Source organism: Culex pipiens, chromosome 3 (assembly GCF_016801865.2).
Source record: "Culex pipiens pallens isolate TS chromosome 3, TS_CPP_V2, whole genome shotgun sequence".
NCBI lineage: Eukaryota > Metazoa > Arthropoda > Insecta > Diptera > Culicidae > Culex > Culex pipiens.
The window spans coordinates 94,485,467-94,510,406 of NC_068939.1; the positions used below are offsets into that span (position 1 = coordinate 94,485,467).

A 24,940-nucleotide genomic window follows, 5' to 3' on the forward strand; every position below is an offset into this window, starting at 1 on the left:
TTGTACATAACTAACTGCAGTTTGAACCATTTTTCAAAAGTTTTGTAAACAAAAATTACCAGCTTTTGCAAACATGCTCAATTTCGGTCTAAAAAAGAAAATTTTAAGTTTTTAAATATTTTACATGCTAAACTTGTTATATTTTGAACACAAACGTACAGGTTTAATGTGAAATTGCTGTATCTTATAGAAAATTAAAAGTTTGGATTAATAAGAAACATTTTGCTTAAGATTTCTTCAAAATGTTGAAAGGGGGATCAAATTACCCCCAACATTTTGAAAATGCCGGTTTAAAATATTTTTTTAAAACGCTTGTCATTATTCTAAGAATTTATCTGATGAAATACCCTTATCAGCCAAACATAGTTGAATGTTTAAGCTTTCAATTCATGCAAAAAGATCATAGTTTTGTGAGAAATTGACAGAGTTATGTGCGATACAAAAAAAGGGGATCAAGTCTCCCCACTCTCCCCTACTTGAAGGTTTATACCAAAGTAACATTTTAGGCTTTATGAAAGCTGTCACAACCCCTATAAAACCTATCAGCCAAAACCAACATTAAAACCCCTTAGTCGTAACAAACTCCACAGAACCTTGATAAACCCCACTTAAAACCCAAAAGGACCTCCGCAAAAGGTTGTTACGGCCTATTTATAAAACTTACACAGGAGTTCAAGGCTTTACAACTGAATCCTAACAACATCCTCAAAGTCTTGATAAAACCTTTGTTAAAACCTAGTCAGGAGTTATGGAAAAATGACATTTTATACATCTTCAAACGTCTTATGCCAAATAGGTTTTATTTTGGCAAAAAAGTCTTCGTCTTGCCAAATGAAATTATGGAGATGGTTGTCAAAAATGGCCATGATAAATAATAGATATTAGAGGAAATCCAAACAATGTGAAAGCTTATTTCTAGCAATTGATGGCTCAAACTCAACTGCGGTTGAAATTTTATTGATAAATGTAGGGGAGATAGAGACAAAAAATTCAACTCGCTTCATCAAAAATCAATATTTTGTAATCGAAAACGAAGTTGACTTTATAGCTGTCGGCCACCATTGCTAGTACCAACCACTAGTGTCTTCCTTTTATCTACAAGGACTTCGCCGCCCTGGGCTCCTTAGTGTATGAAAGTATGGCACGGAGCGACGGCGCCGAATACCCATATTTACTCAAAGAATTTTAAAGCGCCCGCCGTGGGATTCGAACCGGCGACCTCTGGATTGTGAGTCCAGCGCGCGGTCCGATTGATCCACACGGGCGGGATTTTGTAATCATATAGTGTTTAATATTTAAAAAAATATTTTATTGCAATTCTTTGAAAAAAATGTTCAAAATATTTTTAAACATCCATCGCTGTATTTATCATACCAGAAATTCAGCATAAATGTGTGTTTTCATCAAATTTAAATCAAATTTTTCAGTTTTCTATTTTTTTAATCAAGATGGTGGTCAATCATATTCAATCAGAGCACGCGTTTAGCGCCATATTTATGCACTGCTACTTGGCCGCGATAAATGCTCTTTTAGGAGCTTATGGTTTTAAGTGAGCTTTTTACATGCCTAATGGCACTTGACAGCTACAACACCCTAGGTTTTAACAAAGCATGCGATAAAACCGTCTGGCATGGCATTTCCATGTGGTTTTCAAGCCTCTATTAAAACATTCATAAAACCTTATTGAAAGCCAGTCGGCTTTTATTTCCACCCGGTTTTATGTCCGAGGCATAAAACCCTGTTTGAACCTATTAATTAGCTCTTGCTTGTTGGTTGCGGTGAATGCCCAAATAAAACTATTAAGCAATCAAGATGCTAAAATAAAACCTCAATAAAACTTGGTGGTGGCTAGTTGGTTTAAAAATGTTACTTGGGTAAGGAGTATAGATAGTAAATAAGAAAAAAAACTTTTTACGAAATCAACACCCTTCGACAAAGTTGTAGGGAATTAAATTTCCTACAAGAATCTCACACATGGACAATTTTTGGTGAGACCTGCGCCACCTGCTGTCAAAGTCCTGAAGTGATGTTTTCCCTTATAATTTTCAACGATAAGAAGCGACCCCTTAAACTTAACCGATTTGGCTCAAAATCAGCACAGATACTTATTTTTGCCTAGGGAATCGAAACAGAGGGTATCTCTGATGTCGATTATTTGTTGTCACCCTAAGCACCACACACTAAAAAATAATTAATATTACACTTAACTGAATTTCTAATCCGATGTAAAAATAATAGATGTACTTCAGAAAATAACGTAAAATTATGTTTGATTTGATACAGATTCCCAAATCCCTGCTTGAATCATGAAACAAATCATTATATCAAATATCGTGTAAATTTAATTTATGTTTGACTTGATTCTGCTTCAAATTTGATGCACATGGTTGGAGCGTGCTTTTAGATGTAATTTTAAGTCTCAGCTGACTGAATTTTAAGTTAATTTGAGTGCTTTCTCTTGACAGTGCAAACCAAACGTCAGCCATCTTTGTGTTGTGCAAATCAGCGGAGGTCGAGTTTTTTACCGTCATCCGGAAACCGGAAAATGCATCTAAAATCTAGGGAGTTTCCTTTCAAATGATTAAGGTAAGTTCAATTAACCATCAGCTGCGACAGAGGACAATTTGTTTGCAAAAAGAAAACAAATGTCTGCTTTTTTCACAGCTGTTCGTGACGACCGGAGCAGAACCAGAATTCGATCGCAGCAATCAAATTGGCTACCGCCTGCAATGGAGTGGCCTGTCCGGGCCAGATCGCTAAACGCCTGAATCGGAAAAACAAGCCAACCACAACGCTTGCAGATTTTAAGTGTTTGAATTTCTACAAATTCTCCCGAAAATCGTGATTCGCAGGACTGAACATGAACCGGTGATTTTAGTGCTGTTTAGTGTCAACAAGAATGTTTGGGTTAAGTAAAAAGAGTGTCCTGCTAGTTCTTTTGTTAGGTGAGGAAAACAGTGTTCTGAGATACAAGTTCAGGCCAAGAACATTGACCAGGAAAATATGATAAAATGTATTGTGTTTTAGTGAAAGTTTTTGATGAATAATCTATCTGTGCAGCTGTGTTTGCAGTATGAAAAATATTTGTATTTTATTCCAATAAGAATTCCAATTGGAACTGAACAGCGACGACCAATTACGAATTACATCAATGTAATTTTCAAATGACGTAAAATTACATTGCTGCTGTCCAATTTTTGGAATCGTGTAATTTTCAAACCTAACGTAATATTATGTTTTTTTAGACGCTCCAGTTATGTGCATCTATTTGACAGAATATTACATGTTTTTTTCGAAGTGTGCATGCATCTTAAGAAAGTTGGGTCTTACTGAATGAAAATCGTTTAAAGCACTCAACTACACCAGATCATCACAGATTTGACTCTTACACAGAAAAAAGTGTAAATTTACTCGACAAGAAAATAATTAGTCACATGTAAACTCGGTTAATGTAAACTTAAGATTCGATACAAACGACTGTTTCACACGTAAAATCATGTTTTTACGTATGATTTTTGCAAATTAACATCAAATTGCATATAAATTTATATGATTAGTGACGTGCAAAAGTGTTATATCATTAATGATGTAACATTCAGATTTTTTTTCTGTGTAGAGCATTCAGATTTTAACCAACAATAACGAACATGTTTCATAGTTTTGTTTATTTTCAAAACAGCAGAACGATTTTTTGGTCTAATAAGTTCATAGTTATGAACCAAATTGACGTCAAAAAAACAATCTGTTAAGTTGCATCAGAACGATTATAATGTGAAATTCAAAATGGCTGGGTACCAATAGCACTCATCAGAAATTGAGCAACAAACCGCAAAATGACTGTAAAGTGTTGAGCAATTTTCCTGACCGCCATTTTTTAATTATCGTGCCAGAATTTATTATTCCGTGGGGATGATTTATGAGACACCACACCACCAACCGCCGTGATGTTTCCGGCAAAACTGGCTCTCGGTCAGGCCCCCTTCTCTGCTGGCAGGCTGGCCCAGCCCGATCCAAGCCCCATCCGGCAGTGGTGTTTACAAAGGACACACGTTTGCCTTGTCCCGTCAATTTGCGGTTGCCGAGTTTATGCTCTTTATTGTCGTCCCCTCGGTGACATCCTCATTTCCCGACGGAACGGTTGGTCGGCCAGTCAGGGTTTCCTCCGGGAGTGGCGGCCGCCAAGCGGGGGCCGGAAAAGCTAACCGATGGGATCATGATTAATGACGAAGTTCATTGGGCTATCCGGCGAGAAAATTGAAATATTAATCACGCATCCATTATGGAAATGGTGGCTTTGTAAAACTAGTCGCATGACAGGAATGCGTAAAATTCAACGAATGTTTTGCGAAATTCAAGTATAATACAATGCATGTAAAATTTATAATCGTTAGAAAATAGAAAATTAAAAAGCATTACAACAATTCAGAATATGGAAATAGTTCGTTCGAATTTGGGTCCATTTCCGTTCGTCAATATATACAATGTATATTATACATCATTGAAAATAAAAGTTTTCAAGGAATGCGCGTGAAGCCACGTATTGATAGCGTAATTAATTGATTTTCTGATTGCCAACAATTAGCTGCATAGGGAGCTCGTTAAGGGATTCAATTAGCGTTTGCTGTTCCCTACACAAACTTATATTAGTACAATCAACAGGACGACAGAGACAGTGATATACAGATGAATAAATTAAATACTCTTGAGGAATTTGATGACGCTTCCCCTACATTTATTAATTCACCATATGCCTACCAGATTTAAGAATTTAAAATTCCATTAAACGTTACACTAAACTAAACTAATTTTTCAAGGTTTGCTCAGATGCTATCTATAAATTTCACCATGGAAGACGTAGATTGCGAGATAAAATTTAAGTGTCTTCGACAAAGTTGCTTGGATTGGCAAACCAAACATCTTTCTAGTAGACAAAACAATACCAAGCATTTTCCTGAAAAGTATGATTTTCCAAATGAATGAATGAATAATTCTCATACCCGCCGACATTTTGGTACGAATTTTGTTATTACAAATACTAGTGATAATACCAGAAGAAAGTTCCCATGCCCCCAAAGCAACGGAATTTTTTAACTGGTGTAGAGACACATCAACCGGCTCTTCTGAAGACACCAAAGCGCCAAAACTTCGTCATTTTTTGGAAAATTCATTTTCCACTTAATTTTGCGATCTGGACCACTGTGCAATGCCAACACTTCAATGGCTATGTGCTCTCTTGTACTAAACTTGCTTAGATTTCTAAGTTAACATACATAAGTGATCAGGCATCGATTTAACATTTGCATATTCAATTGTCACCTGTGTTGGACTCGCAATCCACAGGTCAACAGTTCGAATCCCTTGGGGAAAGTTCCTTGGAGTAAAAAAAAGGTTTGGTTGCTCTCCCCATTCAAGCCTTTGGAATCCTAGATTCGAGCAAAAACATGCAGCTTAGACCACAAAAGACCAGTGCTGCCCATGATCGCATAAATTTTTTCGCGAAAACTTAACACATAGCCTTAAGTATGGGACAAACTTCATTTGCGTTTTTCTCAGCTTGCTGTTTTTGCATATGGGACATTTATGCGAACATGGGCAGAGTGGGTCGTTAAGGGGTTTACATGTAAATCGTAATTAATGTCCGAGGTTGGTGTAAGCACACATTTAATTTTTTTATAATCTTTTGGCAAGGTATTTAAATGTACATTTTCATCTATTAACAAAATAAATATGAAGACATTTGGATGTATTATTGCCGAGCAATTTCAAATAACGGGTACCACGATATCTCAACACTGCTTTGACTAAATCAGCTCAAAATTTTGGTGAAGACTCGTTAAATCGGTCCTGTGTGCATGACGAAGGCTGATTTTCAAAAACTTAAGTTTAAAAATATAAAGCAAAACTTCGAAATCGAGCTTCGTCATTCACACGGGATATGTCTTGGGAGTCTTCAACCCAAATTTCAGCCAATTTGGTCCATCCCATCTCGAGATATCGTGGCACCCGTAAATCAACTCCTTGTTTAGGGAAAAACGTTCACAATTTTGACAGTTCGCTGTGCGCATGGCAAAATTGTGAACTTAAATCGTCGCTTACTCAGTTCAGTCATGAATTATCTTCGTAAAACTTTCAGGAGTATTTGAAAATTATGTTTTTAGTAAATTTAGTGAAATTGCACACAACCAAAGAGTATTGACACAACTATCCTAAAATAATGCTAGTATGAAACAAAAAAAGAAAATATATTACACTCAATCACTCCCTCATAGATGAACTGCCACCCATTTTTCAGGAACCCGTCATTATTTCAATCAACCAACAACGGCGGGAGATAAACACAACCTTAACTTTCCTCGTAATCATTTGGTGGACCTTTTTGAGCTCGACGAGATCCGAACGTCAATTTATCGACTCATAAATATTCAACAGTCTACATCGCCACAACGGGTTCTGGTTGATGGGGTTTCGTTCTCCGAAACAAATTTGCCAAAATTTGTTCACCAACAGCATCAAAAGCTGAATTGGATTTCGACTGTAAAAGCCTTTTACCGAAAGGGAAAGGGTTTCAAATGGTAGCCATTAAAAACCCACTGATTTTAAAAGGGAAATACACTCTAAACAATTTAATCACGAAAGGATTTGGGACATTTTAGTATACAAATTTAATTGATGATTATTTTGTAAACCAATTTCGTTGTTAAATTGTCATACTCACAGAAATCGAGCCAAACATTTCATTAGGGCACAAAACCAAAACGTAAACATTTGGGATTATTACACTATTCCATTCATTAGTACACGTTACTGAATCCACCGATGGTGGTTGGTGCCTTCCTCACAATTATGTACATATTTGTTTCTGTAGTAAGAATGTCAAACCTACAAATTTTATCTAAATTTTACTTCTTACAACATATCTACATGGAGTATGGGGTCTAGAATCTCAAAAATCATTGGACGTAATATTAGAACAACACCTACGGGGCTGTTTCATGAAAATTGTTCACTTTCAATTGTTATACTGCCCATGTTCGCATAAATGTCCCTTATGCAAAAACAGCAAGCTGAGAAAAACGCATTTGAAGTTTGTCCCATACATAAGGCTACGTGTTAAGTTTTCGTGAAAAAACTGGATTTCCTCCTGATTTCTAGAACAAAGTACTGGATGTTATAAACTTTTCTGAAAGAGCACACGATTTCGAACCAAACTGCATTATTAACTCAAAAACGATGAAAATGCATATGGGACATTTATGCGATCATGGGCAGTATATTACTTTAAAGTTTTGTAAGCCTTAAAGCAGTAAAAAAAATATATCTGGTCATGCATTTGAACGCTCGGCTCTTGCACTTCTTCAAAAGAACGTACGTCAAAGTACTCGAGCTTTAATGTGCAAAGCATGCTTTGAATGGTTCAGAACAATGTTCTGAACTCGCTTACGAGAACGCGAGCCGTTCTTTTAACGGCTCTTATGGTATTTGATTTAGTTTTCTTGAAATTAAAAGTCTTGTTATATATTTTGGGATGAATATCATAATTTTATTCTGCAGATAGTAAACAAACACTTATTTAAGAGGGTTGAATATCATGTATTTCCTCTACCAAATAACATCAGCAACATTGAACGCAATTGAAATCAAAATAATGTAAAAAAATCAAAACTTCAAATCAATCAACTCGAACAATACAGCATTGAGCTTCACAAGAAGAATGTTAGTCAAATTTGCGTTTCCCAAGCGCAATCTCCTGTCACTTAGTATCAACGCAAGCGAGTTGAACGATCTCTCCACGGACACCTGCGTACAAGGAACTGCTAATGCAACCTGAGCTAGGGCGTAAAGTTCCGGCTCAAGTTTTTTCTTGCAGTCCCAAAACTCGAGAACGTCGTCATCACAACTCACCCTAGGTTGCAGCGAAAGCTCGTGAAGTTTTTGTTCAATATTCAAGCATTCCGGTGATTTTGTTGGAGACTTGCGTCGCAAGAACAGTTCCATTTTCGAAGGTTGGCTGGTAGTAGAGGGTGAGCTGGTGGTCACTGTGGTTCGTTTATCCTTTGGAGGTGCGTTTGGTTGGCTTTCTTGGTCGTCCTTCAGGCTATTCCAAAGTTCCAACAGATGATCTACTGCCACTTTTCGATCAACATCGGTCAACAACTCTGATCCATGGAAATTTACTCTCGGGTCCAAATAAAGAGCAGCAACAACCGGAGGTGAAAACAGTTTCACTCGTCGACGGTCCATGTGTCTGATCAAACACTTTGCCATGTTGCTCGTTGAATCCTCAAGCTCGAGCCGGCAGGTTTCCCAAGCGAATAGGAAGTCGCCCATCGTCATGTTCTCCTCCTGCAGTTTTTTTGTCGCGATAAACACAGGCTGGAACACCGCCGTAAACGACCAAATGAACGTCCACGTGGATTTGCTGATCAGCGCTTCCTTTTGGTTTGACTTAAGCAAATCCTTGATGAAAGTCTCGTTCTCTTTGAAGTACGATACCTAAAAAAAATTAAAGAAAAAAAATAGATAGAGCCAAATGGAAAGACGATATTATACCAACCATCTCGAACGCTGAATTCCACCTCGTTTCGACGTCGAGGAATGGCAGTTTCTTCTTTTCCATTTTGAAAGACGCCTTAAACGGAAACTTTCTCAAAACCTTCACGGCCGAGCGAACGTTGACGAGGTGCTTCTTGAGATTGCATTCTTTTATACAATCGTGCACGGTGAGCTGCAGAGTGTGTGCTGCACACCTCACTCCTCCAAGCAGAACACGCGCTTTGTCGATTTCGTCGTCCTCATCTTCAATATTTCCCGCTGTTTCGTCCGAGTTCTCCTGGCCGTCGTCGTCGCTGTGGATTTCCTCATTTTGGTCCTCACCTTCGTCTTCGAGCTCTTCATCGTCAGACTCGTGATCGCTTCCTGTGGCCCTCATCTGCATGTAGCGCGCTATTTCCTGCTTCAGCAATTCGACCGCTTTTACAAAGTTCGCTCCGTTATCCGTCGTGATCGTATATATCTGCCGAAGGCTCAAACCATACTCTGAAATGAGCTTGATCACTTCAGCTTTGATGTTCTCCGCCGTGTGGGCCACTTCCAGATCAATTAGACCGAGTGTGCGGATGACCAGCTTCTTCTGGTGGAGGAACTGGACATTAATCCCAAGAACACTCCTGCCGCGTCTCGATGCCTCGTCCATTTTCAAGCAGACCCTCTTCCCTTTGAGCTCACTTCTGACGAACGACCGGAACTGCTTCGCCACATGCTCTATCCTTTCTGAAAGTGAAACAAATAATCAATAAATAACAATTTAACAGAATTGACAAAATATATTACCAGTTACGTTGTTCCGGTTCACGTGGTTTATCCCAAGACCGCTCTCAATCCGCGAAAAGACATCCTGGACCCCAGGGGCCTCAAACACGTTGAGGGGCATACCCGCGACGGTCGTCATCTTCACGCATGCCTCGTAAAAAAGCGCTTCGTCCATTTCAATTTGAATCTTCCGCATTTTCCTGGGCGTTGGGGGTGGCTCTTCAAAAATAGCTCCGTATTCTTCTACATGGATCGTTTCGAGGTGCCGCTTCAAATTGCTGGTTTTGCTGCTCTTCAACACGGTTTTGCATAACTTGCACCTTGCCGATCCGTCTTCTCCTTCTTCAAACTGGTTCTTGATGATAGGTGTTTGAGGACACACACTGCGATTCCTTTTGTGGACCGTAGACATCTTTCTTCGGTGACAATCAAACGCGATCTGATAAAAAATTTCAACTTACGTTCTGACACGGGGGTACTAAGATCAGTTTGAACATAATGTTCGCGTACTTTGATTAAAAGTACTGTTCTTTTAACCATTAGGAGAACGCGAGCGACACGCGTGCCGTGCCGATGCATGTCTGCTGGTCATTTTCCCGGGAAATTCAAATCAACAAAATCCCAGGAGCCAGATCATCAAAATATTTGAGATCCGGCCTCTGAAATGTGTACAAATGAAACTTTAGGTGCTCATAACTTTTGATAGGGTTATCAGATCTTCAATCTTTTGGGCTTGTTGCAAAGGTCTTTTGATTACCTATTCAAAGATTTTTTTTTTTTTTTTGTTTGATGCCACTATCCACTGCGACCAGGAATTAGATCTATTGCGGACTTGCAATTCTATTTATAGAATCACAAAGGCTTCTTCTGTTATTAGGCAGATGGGACACGCACACACGCTATTGTTGAGCGAGTGTGTCGAGCGATCCACTGCCGTAACTTCACCGCCGAAGAGGTTTGAATGTTTTTTTTTTTTTTTTTTTTTTTCAATCCTCTTTGGCTCTGCCTTTTCCACTCTGTACTGTCCAAATGTATCGCGCTAGAACCGAAGTGCACATTTCACGTTCACTTATACCCAGCTAGCCCTTAAGTTCTGGTTTCTGGAAAACTCGTCCCTTCAAAGCACTTTTTGCGATCGGGCCGTGGAGCTCTGTAGGGCAATTATACAGAGAACAGTTGGTCCTTATACATGTGAAGAGTACAGGGGAAAGGATGTGCCGAGCCATGTGGGTTTGAAACCACGATCTTCCGCTCGTAAAGCGAAACCTGTAACCATTAGACCACAGGAGCTCGGCTATTCAAAGATGGGTCGCATGATAGATCCGGACAACTTTTTCATCAACATATTTGAGATCCGGCCTCTAAAATGTGTGCAAATGACACTTAGGTGCTCATAACTTTTGATGGGGTTATCAGATCTTCAATCTTTTGGGCTCATTAGAATGGTCTTTCAAATACCTTTCTAAAAATGTATGATCAGACGGGTTTGCTTACAAAAGCCACCCTTTTTACAATCTTTCAAACTTTAGTCAGAATCGTTTTTTTAGCATAACTTTTGAAGTACTTATCAAAACTTTATAATATTAACCAGGGTCTTGTGGGACCCCAAGACGGATCGAATGAGACCAGAACGGTCCAAATCGGTTCAGCCAGTCCGGAGATGATCGAATGCATATTTTTCGGTGCACGGACTTACAGACATACACACGCACAGACATTTGCTCAGAATTTGATTCTGAGTCGATAGATATACGTGAAGGTAGGTCTACGAGATCGAATTAAGAAGTTCATTTTTCGAGTGATTTTATAGCCTTTCCTCAGTAAGGTGAGGAAGGCAAAAATCAAAAACACAAAAGGGCACACGGCGTGTTTTCTGGGCAACCTTAAGGAGAAAAAATAGTCATCACTACTTTCAAAAGTGTCTTATAGGAAATTTTCTCAGCTTTCCAATGCTTCTAAGAGCGAAATGTTTCATCGGGAAATTTCTGAGATATCTCTATTTTAAGTTTTTTTCTTTTAAAATCCATGATCATTTATTGGAAACTTTTAAATAACAGTCCAGGAAACTTGTCAAATGATGTGTTTCAAGAGTATTTTACTGACCAAAATGTGCAAAATAAGACAAGAAACAACTTTGTTGAAGGTTGCAAACCGCTAAACATTTTGAAAATTAAGTTTTAACCGATTTTTTGAATATGTGGAATTTATTCAAATAATAAAATAATAAACCCGTATTGAAATATTATTTTTACAAGAACAAATAGATTATAACATAATTGTTGTGTACAAATAACACCGGTCTGCTCTGATTCAGCTTGGAATTGGCTGATACAACCGAAATTTCTTCAGGTTTGAGATTAATAGGGTATTACAAGATTTTTATGAATAAATATCATATTTCCTTAATCAAACACTAACTAGTTGCATGGATACAAAACATGTTTTATACTCGAAATTTTACTGCAAATTACTGTTACTAGCTCTAGGAGAAATACTTTTCATTAGTATGAAATGATTGTTTCAGTTTTTATTTGTATTAAATGGTCAAGGAATTAGCATTATTTTAGAAGTTTATAAGACTCCTTCAATCTCATTTCTGTTAGATTTTTTTTTGTTAAAATACTATTTAATTTTTGTTCAAACAAAAACAAATGTTTGTGACGGTGTTTACAGAATTCTGACTTGGCAGACTCGAGTTTTACTGCCCATGTTCGCATAAATGTCCCATATGCAAAAATAACAAACTGAGAAAAACGCATTTGAAGTTTGTCCCACACGTAAGGCTGCGTGTTAAGTTTTCACGAAAAAACTGTATTTCCTCCGATTTCAAAGTACTGGATGTTATAGGCTCTTTAGAAAGAGCACACGATTTTGAACCAACCTGCATCAAAAACTCGAAAGTGATGAAAATGCATATGGGACATTTATGCGATCATGGGCAGTTTATTGCTACTTTTAAGTGCATTTTCTACAGAAAACATTTTATAAAATTTTATCTTTATTTTATACTAATAAAAATATGACTTTTGAAGCTTGCTACGGTAATATGTAGTACATTTTCGATTTCAAATCATATTTGTATTTATGTTCCTTGTTAATGTTTGCTTAAGAAAATATCAAATTTATTCATTAAAATTCAATAATACCATTAGACCATTAGACACGTGATATTTGTACACAAAAAATATGTTATTATCAAATAATTCTTGTAAAAAATATATTTTTACACTGTTTTATGATTTTAATTTCTGAATAAATCCCATATATTCAAAAACTTAGACAAAACATAATTTTCAAAATGTTTAGCGGTTTGCAACCTTCTACAAAGTTGTTTCTTGTCTTACTCATCAAAATGTGCAAACATTTTGATGAGTAAATGACTCATGACACACATCATTTGATAAGTTTTCTGAACTGTTAGTATTAAGTTTCCAATAAATAATAAAGGAATTTAAAACCAAAAAACTTAAAATAGAGATATCTCAGAAATTTCCCGATGAAACATTTCGCATTTAGAAGCATTGGAAAGCTGAGAAAATTTCCTATAAGACACATTTGAAAGTGACGATGACTATTTTTTCCTGATAAGGTTTTTCTAGAAAACACGCCGTGGGGCACATATCAATGTTCACTCCAAACCAGAAAAAAGTTCAATTGTGCCCTTTTATTTTTCGTTAGTTTTTCGGGGTTAAGGAACTTTCTATGTTATAAAGTGAACTTTTCATACATTCACTTCAAAACAATGTTTGGTTTACGTTTCACCAAGGATTTCTGCAGAAAAAAACTTCGCCGAAATACAATATTTAATACGGCGTGTTCAGCACACGTTTGAAGATTTTTTTATGTTTCACATACCTTATCTACACCATTCGATTACAAAACTTCACCAATCATCAAAATTTTCGCTGAATTCCTCATTATTTCTAACTAAACAAAAAGGCCCATAAACATCATCAAAAACAACAATCAGGTGATAGCGCTTTAGTGCCCTTTGGTTTTGTGCCCTAATGAAATGTCTGGCTCGAAATGTTAGTGATTCCATAAGCGTTTTCAGCGGGCTCATAGCAAAAAAAAAATGTTAAGTTTAGTTAGCACTCTTTTGTTGTTATTTATTTCAAATAGGCGTACTTATAAACAAAAGCTAATATTTTTTTAGAAATTGGTCGGCGGTTGGACTGAAACTGGGTTTATATTTTCTACATGTCCCAGATATCACACATTCAAAACACGAAGCAATGGGTTTGAATAAAAGCTCTCATTCCATCAGTTTTCTGAATTATCAACACCGTCAACTTTGTAAACACGACCGCACAACTCTCACAACATCTCATTCACGTTCTAATGCCTCCGGAAAAAGGCATAACGAATCTCACCACCACCATCCATGCTTTCAACAGCTCTCTAACCCCGTCCCCGTTATATAATGAGGCCTTCTCTACATTCCTTCTGGGGAATTCACACTCAGTTGCAGTCACATACAACACAAATTATGATGTGCGCGTTCACGTGGAAATCAAACACTAATGCCTCTTCATGAAGAGCTTTGTGCGATACCATTAAAAAACAGGAAAAAGAGTACGGCTGCAGTTTAAATTTGAGGTAGGGTTTTGAAATAAAACGTTCCAAAAACATTAACATTTATTATTGTAACTGATTGTATAAAGTATATAAATGTTTAAAAGATTTACTTAAACACAAAGCAGCATATAGTAATTCATTCCAAAATCGAGCAATTCCACGATTTTCAAATCATTTTTTGCATCAAAATTTTGAAAGATAACAGGTAATTTCAATTTAGCATGTTTATTTTTAATTTTTTGATAGGCGAATTGAGTTAATGTACGACTTGTGCTGATAAGAAAACGTGCTGAAAATATCTTCTTTTTACAACAGGTTGCATAAACTTCTATTATTTTGTATGCTGGTGATAATTTTAAATCGTCAGAAAGCAAATTGATTTGTTAAAACTGTTTTATTGTTCCAAATAAGGCAATTTAAAAGTTTTCAAAAACATAACACTCAACAAAAAATAAATCAAATTAAAACAATACATTCTATTACTTGATATTAAATTGACTCTCAATTTTATCCGCAATCATCTTGGCGATCGCCAACGAGCTCGTTGCTCCCGGGGAAGGTGCATTTCGGCAGTGTAGAATATTCTTCGCCAGCGCATTGTCTCCTTTGCCCTGGTCAAACACAAAGTCGTCCACCAGGTTACCATCGTTGTCCAAGGCTTGGGCTCGTACACCAGCAGGTCCTCGCTTCACGTCATAATCCTGCACATCGGGAATGAACTTTTGCAGCTCCTTCACCTGCAGCGGAATCAGTGCCGATTTGGCCATTTCCTGCATGCCAGCTCCGACGTATTTAAGCGCCATCTTGATAAATCCCGGGAATCGGATAGCATCGAACAGCTCAAACAAATTAATGTCGCTCCACTTGTAACCCTCACGTTTGAAGGCCAGCACCGCGTTCGGACCCAACCACACGCTACCGTCCATTCGTGGAGTGAAATGCACTCCCAAGAACGGGAACCGGGGATCCGGAACGGGGTAGATGTTTCCCTTCACCAAGTGGCATTTGTCCGGATTCAGCAGCAAATACTCGCCCCGGAATGGGACAATCTTGGGCAGTGGTGAGCATCCGGTAAGTTCAGCGACCTTGTCCGACTGAAGTCCGCCACAGGTCAGGATGTACTTGGACTGCACGGTTTCGTTTTGTTTACTCTTCACCATGATCGGGTAGTCGGGATCTTTGCTTTCCTCAAATTTGGACACCTCGAAGTTGAGGTGCACATCGCCACCCGCTTGCTTGAAATCCTTTCCGTAGTATTGCGTCACCAGACCCCAGTCGACGATTCCGGTGTGCGGTGACCAGATGGCTTTCAATCCTTGGCAGTATGGTTCGATCTCTTTGATGCGCTTGGCGTCAACCAGCTGGACGTCGGGCACGTTGTTTGCCAGCGAACGTTTGTAGAGGTCCTGTAATGTAATGTTGAATCATAAGTTATCAACTCACGCATAGCTTAAATCAGATTGGTTTTATTTAAAATAATCGACAATTTCCAAAAATAAGCCCTGTAAATCAACAAAAGAACACTGATGAAGTCTGCAAGTAGTAGACGAAATACGTATCTGTCAAGATTTTAAAATATATTGCGGAATTAAAAGGAACAACTCGTTTCTTTGTGCTCATAGTAATTCATTCTGCTAATACGCTCAACCAAACCACAAGCCCTATTATATAATATGCTAAACCCACTTTTCACTTGATTATTTTATCAATGATCTAGATGTCATATTTATCATTTATATTTATATAAAAAAATACTTTACCACCACCAACCGCCACCAATCACTAAGGTGGTTTAAGTAACCTTTTTACAGTCGAGTGGCACAAAATAGCAAATAAGGGACCATCCACAAACCATGTGGACACTTTTTTGGGAATCTCAACTCCCCCCCCCCTCCCCCCCCCCTTCGTGGACAATTGTCCATACAAAAAAAACTGTAATGTATGGAGCGTGGACAATCGCCAAGCAACCCCCCTCCCCCCTTAAAGTTTCCACGTGGTTTATGGATGAGCAATTCCATGTCAAATAGGGAATCGGTTGTACCCGACCCTCTCCGATTTCAATGAAACTTTGTAGACATGTTATCCTAGGCCTATAAAAGCCATTTTTGTGTATATGGAGCCAGTTACACTCGATAATGACATTTGAGAAGGGCGCAAGTGTTTTAAATATTTTTGTGTTTCGTAATTTAAATATTGCTGTAACTCTAAGCCGTTGCATCGTATCAAAAAGTGGTCAAAGACAAACATGTAGGAAATTTGACGGGCTTTTCGAAAAAAATACACTGAAAGAAAAAAGCACTCCACTTTTATGAGATTTTTTGATTTTTAAGTTCAAAAGTCAAATTTGAAGGTGAGCCCACGATTTTGTTTTTCGTTCAAAATTTTTGTGAAAATAGCCTAAGATGTTACAAAAAGACTCACAAAAAATACAGGTAAAGCAACGCACCTAAAAAAAATTCAAAAATCATTTAATGAAACTATTTTTTCAAAAGTGCTCTAAACGTCATAATTTTCAAAAACCGAACACGAGAGTCGATTCTCCAGACAATTTTACATAAAAGTCTTCATATTGACCATTGTCCTAAATCCAATTCTTGTAAAGTTACAGCGGTTTTAAAAATAAAAATGTTAAAAAATAGGTTTTTTGATGGTTTTTGGCAATTTCTATATGACAGACTTAATTTTTCAGTCTCGAAAATATGTTTAACGGAAAGCTCATCAAATTTCCCATAAGTTTGACTTTGACCACATTTCAATTGGATGTATGGGCTTACAGATATAAGCTAATTACATTGCTCATGACTGAAAACATAATATTTTTTCAGTGCATTGTAGTAACCTGGATAGTAAATTAGCAAGCCCATGCATCCAATTGAAATGGAGTCAAAGACAAACTTATAGGAAATTGGACGAGCTTTCCGGTAAAAATATTGTCGAGACTGAAAAATCAAGTCTGTCATATAGAAATTGCCAAAAACCATCAAAAACGCTATTTTTTCAACATTTTAATTTTTAAAACCGCTGTAACTTCACAAAAATTGGACTTTTATGTAAAATTGTCTGGAGAATCGACTCTTGTGTTCGGTTTTTGACGTTTAGAGCACTTTTGAAAAAAACAGTTTCAGTAAATGATTTTTGTATTTTTTTAGGTGAGTTGCTCCATCCTGCATTTTTCGTGAGTCTTTTTGTAACATCTTAGGCTATTTTCACAAAAATTTTGAACGAAAAAAAATCGTGGGCTCTCCTTCAAATTTGTCTTTTAAACTTAAAAAATCAAAAAATCTCATAAAAGTGGAGTGCATTTTTCTTTCAGTGTATTTTTTTCGAAAAGCCCGTCAAATTTCCTACAAGTTTGTCTTTGACCACTTTTTGATACGATGCAACGGCTTAGAGATACATCAATATTTAAATTACGAAACACAAAAATATTTAAAACACTTGCGCCCTTCTCAAATGTCATTATCGAGTGTAACTGGCTCCATATACACAAAAATGGCTTTTATAGGCCTAGGATAACATGTCTACAAAGTTTCATTGAAATCGGAGAGGGTCGAGAAAAAAGTACCTAAAAAATTCCTGTTTTGGGCTGGAATTGCTCGGATGATTCCTAATCGAAAAACACGTTTTTTGGAATGTGTTTCTCCAAATTAGCATATTTTTTCGTGGAACAAAGCATATAGTTGTATAGGTCCTGCACTTTAGGGGACACCATTAAAGCTTGACTACAACAATTTCAAAATCCTATAATATTGAATTAAAGTTGAGTTATCTGACATATATCTCTGCTTATATTGAACCAAAGCTGATACTTTTCATGGAACTTTTTCTGAAGTCTGTAATCTACAATGTGATTGATTCGAAAGAATTCTAAAATGTATTGTTTTAATATGGTGAAGAATTGAAACAAAAATTGTAAATAGCTTTGTAATTAAAAAGTCTAAGTTTAGCATTGTTTAATGTCCAAATTTGTATTTGTTGTTGTATCTTGATAGCAAATTGCAAACAGAAAAGATTTTCATTCGATCGTCTTGGTTCATTTTATGATAATGTCATGGGAAACTGGTAAATTTGGGTTGGATTTTTTTTTTATTGGAGGTAAACTATTGGTCAAATATGCAGTTCAGAGTCCTTTCAGGCATTTTGATAGGAAATTTGATGGATAAGTAAATGAATCCGACATTTCATCGATTTTCAGTGACTTTTCTGACGAAACATCCGATAAAATCGAAAGAAAAAATAAAAATAGAAAGTTGCTCGATTATTTCAACATTTAAATTTACCCCGTAAAATTACGAGAAATACGAGACATAACGATTTATTTTTTGAGTGAATTTCAAGGTTGTCTAGATGATCCTAGAACTTTGCAGAACTCGATTTGATCAAATCTGTATTTTTGGCAATCAAAAAAATCGTTTCAACTTTATTTTTGCCCGTGTGAAAAAAATGCTCAAAATTCCAGCGAGGCAAGCGCAACAAAAAGGTTGGAACGATTACAGATTTAAACAGATCGAGTTTTGCGTTGTTCTAAGATCACCTAAACATCCTAACAAATCACCGGAAAAAGTGTATTGGCTGAGAACCAGCGAAAGAAAGTTACCGTTCAAACTTTTTTGGGAGGCTTGGGCGTAATTTAGTCCTGTTGAGTTGATAAAAAATATACCGTTTTCAATCTTTTATCCTAATACGACTAATTTGTTTCGCAATGATAAAATCAGACACCAGATCTTAGATTAAGTTGAACTTCTTCCAAAATTGATTGATCTTTTAATAAAGTTCGTTAGCAACCGACACATACTAATCAACAAGTAAACAACCATAACCAAAATTTGCTGACGCATCCCAAAATTTCACCCCACTCAGGTTGGTTGGTCACATAAAAAAAAGGTCTGACCGTGATAAGCGTCGGGTTATCTCCCGAGGTGTCCGACCAACATAAATCAAGAGCTACTGCTACTACTACTTACGTTCAATCTTTCCACCTCGACGTCGTTCGTGGCAACAATCAACTTTCCCACCTTTTTGTATGGAATATTTTTCTCGTCCAAATATTTATAACTTAAATGCAGACCATCGACGCATAGTTTCGCCTTGAGCGAACCAGGTTTGTAGTAGATTCCAGCGTGGATCACACCGCTGTTGTGGCCACTCTGGTGAAAGGCCAGTTTGTTCTCCTTTTCGACGACGGCAACTTTCAGCGAAGGATGGCGCAGAAGAATTTCGCGGGCCGAGGCCATTCCGACGATACCGCCCCCAACCACAACGATGTCATACTGCCTAAAAAGGTAAAAAGGGAATTAAATTTACGATCGATTTCACTTTGAATATTGTGCTGAATGAAAGTGACTTACTTTTTCGCTGCTTGAGAGTACGCCCTGAAGCCAGTGTTGAGACTGCCATTGGCCAGCGAGTACAGCCGAAGAACCGACCGGTCGATCGTTCGTGACAACATGCTTACCTCTACTTACTAATAGTCTAAATGCACTAGACTGCAAACCGGCTGGTGTCCGAAACAAACAGCTGATTTTAAATGCAAACACCGCTACGACTAGCTGAGAAGACGAAGACGACGACGGTATCAGCTGTGACCGACGGCCAAGAGTACACTGACGTCTCACTGACTAAAAAATTGCTGAGTTCCGAAAAGTTTGACCTTCATCACTTGACGGTGTCAAACGAATCAGAGCTGTGTGTGAGAGTCACAACTTGAGTGAAGATGCGAAAATTGGCCAAAAGAATAAAAAACGCGACTCTTGTGAAATCAAGGGCCTCGCGATATCACACACTACAACATCAGCGAACGCGTGTGATGACAACAAGTGGGACTGCGCATGCGCCACAAACGTCAGCTGCTCGAAACGCGTGTGTTGTGTGTGATATCACAACCAGCATAAGTAGGGCACGTGGTTGGCGTGAGAGCATGAGTGCTGTCTAGAACACACGAATACTGCTGCGGATCATGTTGGTTCATATTATATGAAATAAATTTGAACAAAAAGCTTTTGAAAAAGCTAAACAAAAAGTTGAATTTGTCATATCGATTCAGAAGACGGCGATTCAAACACATATAGAATCAAAAACTTTCATGTTTTATCTTTAAATAAAAGATTTAAAACATGCTTATTTCACTAATTCAGGGGATTAAAACAAATATTTTGTATTGGTAATATTACATTCTCTAGGAGTTGTCTCTAAGATGTTATCCCAACTTCACCAAGATTTTCGTTTTTCTAAGCGTTAGTTTTGGTTCCTTATTACAATTCCGGGGTCTATTCTTAACAACAACTCAACGAATGCTAGTCATGTTCTGAAATCCGAACATATTATATTATTTTTGTTTCTGCTTACAAAAAATCTGTTATAGGATTGAAAATGTATAACTGTCACTCAAACGTATTTAGGCACTCATTTCCAAGGAAAATCATACAATATTACACTTTTCGAACACATTTCAATTACATTTTTGCCTTCCTTACTGAGAAGTAAGGCTATAATCCTGCTCTACAAATGAACTTTTCAAACAAAGCTCGTAGACCCACCTTCATGTGTAATTATCGACTCAGAATCGAAAACTGGACGAATCCAGGGGTTTTTTAAAAGGTCCAATAAACTAAATGAATAATATAAATGAATCACATTTAAAAAAAACTCTAGAAAAGTCTGTCTGTGTGTATGTGTGTCACGAAAATTGTCACTCAGTTTTCACTTGCTGGACCGATTTTAACCAAACCGGTCGCATTCAACTCAGTTCAGGGTTCCATTCGCCATTGAATTGTTTGACGCTTTGATAAGTAGTTTAAATCTATCAAATATGATCATGTTATAAATCATTTGATAGGTAATAAAAAGTCCTTTTAAACAAGCAGTAAATTTTGAAGCTTTGGCAACCAGGCCCCAAGTTATACTCACTTTAGTGTTGTTTATGTACTTTTTTGAAGCCGGATCACACTTATCTGTATGAAAACTATGTCCGGATCAATCATACAACAAATCAATTGATAAATAATCAAAAGACCTTCCAAACGAGTCTAAAACAAATCAAATCTGCAACCCTGTCTTAAGTTATGACCATTATCATTAAATATTTATGTACCGTTTTTAACCGACTCTCACTTATATGTATGAAAAACCATGCCCAGATCAATAATTCGCCCTATCGTTGGACAGGTAATTGAAATACCCTTGCTTTGAAACCCAGACACTCGATAATGACAGATTGGAATTTCGAACACTTGTTTAAACGTGTGAATACTCAAATATGGACTTACATTTTAGTGTACGGCAGGCCTGTCCAACGGACGGCCCGCGACTGCATTTCAAAATATTTCTATCAATGGCCCTTAAGGCAGTTAATGAAATATTCGATAAGTAAATTTAGAGTCTAGATTTAAAAAGATAAGCTTAAGATCAAATTTTCACATATTTTCACAAAAATTTAATTGAGAAAATTTGGCTGTTATTTTATGCTTTAGCAATGTCTTTATTTCAAATTCAAATATTCTTTATGTTTGAATTTAGTTTTTATCTCTTCTATATTGATGATTTCAAAATCAATAATTAAATTGAAAACTAGGAAAAGAAAGTATAATTATCAATTTCGTTAAATTGTTAAATGTAGGGGAGAGTGGGGAGACTTGATCCCCTTTTTTGTATCGCACATAACTCTGTCAATTTCTCACAAAACTATGATCTTTTTGCATGACTGTAAAAATGCAGGGATCAAGTCTCCCTTAACGCATTTTTTTAAACAATTGATTGTAAAAATAGTATGACGATAAATTTAACGTCAAATGCGTAAGGGTTTTGGAGTTGATATGTTTATCAAACAATTCATGGATAAAAAATATGTTTTTGAATAATTTTTGAGTGTTTTCTATACTTATCAAAACAAAGGAAAAAGATCTCTTGGAAGTTTTTTGCAGCACTTCGTAGAAAAATGTGTGTAGCTCAATCCAAACATTTTTTTTAATTTTTTTCTTTGTTTTCTACAATGAGTTTTAGTCAATTTCGCACAAATTTCTAGAACAAAGCTAATTGTTTTACCCACATGCTGACGAGATACAGGCTTGGGATCAAGTCTCCCCGGGGATCAAGTCTCCCCACTCTCCCCTACGATAAAAAACTTGATTGTTGTACAGAATAATTCTAATATTGAATTTCTTACAATTTTGAATGTGTTTACTTTAAATTTTAGTTTTTCTGTCCTGAGCTATTTTATTCAAATTGATTTTTATTTAAAATGAGTAAGAAAAAAATGATGTAGTTTTTATAAAACCTTTTAGTAATAGATTTTGTCAAGAATAAGCTTAAAAAGCAAATTATTTATACAGATAACGGAGTTCGCTGCAAATATTTTTGTATTATTGAAAAATGTCTCAAAACAGCAAAAAAAAAAAGATTTACTGAATTTCAATTGTTTGAAGAAATTTAAAAAAAAACTTTTTTAATTTTGTATGTGTTTCAAATCATTTTATAATATTTTGTAAGATATTTGCAAAAAATTGCACAATAAAGCAAAAAGTGTTTTTTTGGTAAAGAAGATTTGGATCCAAATTTCGTTTAAATAAATTCTATTTATTATTTAATTTTAATTTCAAAAGGTATCTTTGTTATTCTTTCTTATAATCCAGATAAATAAATCTTATTTGCAATACTAGTTTTTTTTATTTTGATTATTTTTAAATGATCTGATGAATATAATGTTATGATTTTTTTTTGCATTTTCAACTTTTAGCCGTCATCTTGGATTAAAAAAATTCTAAATAATTTTAGCGTAGTTTAGGGGTCATACCTATGCTCAACAATCAAAAATCAAAAATATTTTTTTCGTGATTCGATTATCCGAAGTGAAGTTTTTCCGAGGCCTTCGGATAATCGAGTCTGGATTGTATATATACAGCAATTCCCCACGAAAACAGCATGGAAAAAAACAAAAGTGCTCGGATCGGGCTCAAAATTTTTCTGGGGGTTCCCTGGCCGAAATAACTAGACCCGTATTTTTTTGTTTGGCCATTAGGGTGACCTACGGCGTATTAGGGTGGTCTGAAAAATGGCGATTTTCGTCGATTTTCGCAAAAACCACTTTTTTCGAAAAATCTTAACTCCTCGCCATTTTAACCGATTTCAATTGTCTTATACGCAAATGAAAGGTGATAAGTTGGCCTTTCAAAGAAAAATAGTAAGAAGTTTCAAAAATGTAGCCTAACATATGAAAAGGTCGAATGAAACTTTAAAATGCCGTTTTGACGGTGTCTGGACCAAAGAGCCTATGTCTGGAAATATTTTTATCGGATTCCCCGGACATTTTTACATAACATACCAAAAAATGGGAGGAGTTCATTAACAGGATTCCGAGATATGAGTTTTTGAAAATAAAATCCGTGTTTTTTGACGCAACGAAACGAAACTATTGGCACTACGCCCCCCGGGGCATGGCCTTCCTCTAACGTGGGATTTCTGCTCCAGCGCCTCTGACGAGACAGGAGAAACCGGGACCGACGTTTTACTTCACCATCCGATAGAAGCTCAGTGGATAAGGCGGGAATCGAACCCGCGTCTCATAGCATCATCGGGATCGGCAGCCGAAGCCGCTACCCCTGCGCCACGAAACCCACAAAATAGATGTTATGGTACCAAAATTTTTGTATTTAAAAGACGCAACTTTTGGTACCCAGACATGTATAGGTCATCGCTGAAATTTTAAAGTTATCGCAATTTTAGTGAAAAAAGTTGATTTTTTGCCGATTTCGTCATTTTCCGGTTTTTGCGCGCGGCGCGTCCAAAAACACGGATTTTATTTTCAAAAAATCATATCTCGGAATCCTGTTAATGAACTCCTCCCATTTTTTAATATGTTATGTAAAAATGTCCGGGGAATCCGATCAAAATATTTCCAGACATAGGCTCTTTGGTCCAGACACCGTCAAAACGGCATTTTAATGTTTCATACGCCTTTTTCATATGTTAGGCAAGATTTTTGAAACTTTTTAATATTTTTCTTTGAAAGGGCAACTTATCACCTTTCATTTGCGTATAAGACAATTGAAATCGGTTGAAATGACGAGGAGTAATGATTTTTCGAAAAAAGTGGTTTTTGCGAAAATCGACGAAAATGGCCATTTTTCAGACCACCCTAACACGGCGTAGGTCACCCTAATGGCCAAACAAAAAAATACGGGTCTAATTATTTCGGCCAGGGAACCCTCAGAAAAATTTTGAGCCCGATCCGAGCACTTTTGTTTTTTTTCATGCTGCTTTCGTGAGAAATTGCTGTATATATATATAACATTTACATAACTTATTTGTGATATACCTTTTTCTCAATAATGATTTTTTTTATTTTAAATAGTAAATTTATATTTTTATGGAATGAATAGAAAAGCATTTCAACATGGCGTCAGTTGTGTGCTATCTTGTGACAACGACCATTTAGTATTTTTCGAGAAAATCGATTTTTAAAGTTTGTTGGTAAATAATTTCAAAACTATGAATGATAGAGCCAAACTTTTTGAAGCAATCGGTTCGTATACTATCGTTTAACAAACGCTCCAAGTTTCAACTAATTTGGTTTCACCAGTTAAAAGATACAGTAAATATTGTAAACAAAAATCTGAAAAGCACGTGTCAAAAGTGTGTTTTGAAAGCAAAATTGTACTACGTGTCACAAGTGTGCACAGAATTCCCATACAAACTTAAATAAGCTCAAATCAATGGTTTAATCGACTTAATCAGAATATTTTTATAAACAAAAGGTTGCATTGCCTTTAGAAAGTATGTGTGTACATAAATTTGTGAAAAACAAGAAAAAAAATTCCACATTTTCCAACAACATGTATGACGTGTCACAAGTGTGCACAATCATTTTGATGATAAATTGGTCTATGTCACAAGTGTGTATTGCGATATCCGGGAAACGGAAGCGAGTTTCCAAAATCATAATAACTCATTGTTGTTATGAATCAAAACAAATTTCAAAGCCAAACTTCAACGACATTTTGCAAAAGCTCTTCACTTTTTCCAAAAAAAAACTCCTTTGAATTCCTCAATTTTTTTTTTT

The 24,940-nt window shown here is 36.6% G+C and overlaps 2 protein-coding genes across 2 annotated transcripts; both read right to left on the reverse strand.

Annotated features, from left to right (window-relative positions):
• Window positions 1–7,401: 7,401 nt before the first annotated feature.
• Window positions 7,402–8,954, reverse strand: LOC120413387 (zinc finger BED domain-containing protein 4-like). Its single transcript, XM_052709512.1, has 2 exons — window positions 8,555–8,954; window positions 7,402–8,493 (listed from the first exon to the last, which is right to left on the reverse strand). Exons 1-2 carry the CDS (start codon window positions 8,933–8,935, stop codon window positions 7,657–7,659), a joined length of 1,218 nt encoding a protein of 405 aa, XP_052565472.1. The 5' UTR covers window positions 8,936–8,954; the 3' UTR covers window positions 7,402–7,656.
• Window positions 8,955–14,262: 5,308 nt separating this feature from the next.
• LOC120413413 (L-2-hydroxyglutarate dehydrogenase, mitochondrial) lies at window positions 14,263–19,710 on the reverse strand. The gene is made up of 3 exons (XM_039574218.2): window positions 19,236–19,710; window positions 18,852–19,161; window positions 14,263–15,293 (listed from the first exon to the last, which is right to left on the reverse strand). Exons 1-3 carry the CDS (start codon window positions 19,334–19,336, stop codon window positions 14,367–14,369), a joined length of 1,338 nt encoding a protein of 445 aa, XP_039430152.1. The 5' UTR covers window positions 19,337–19,710; the 3' UTR covers window positions 14,263–14,366.
• Between the last annotated feature and the right edge of the window lie 5,230 nt (window positions 19,711–24,940).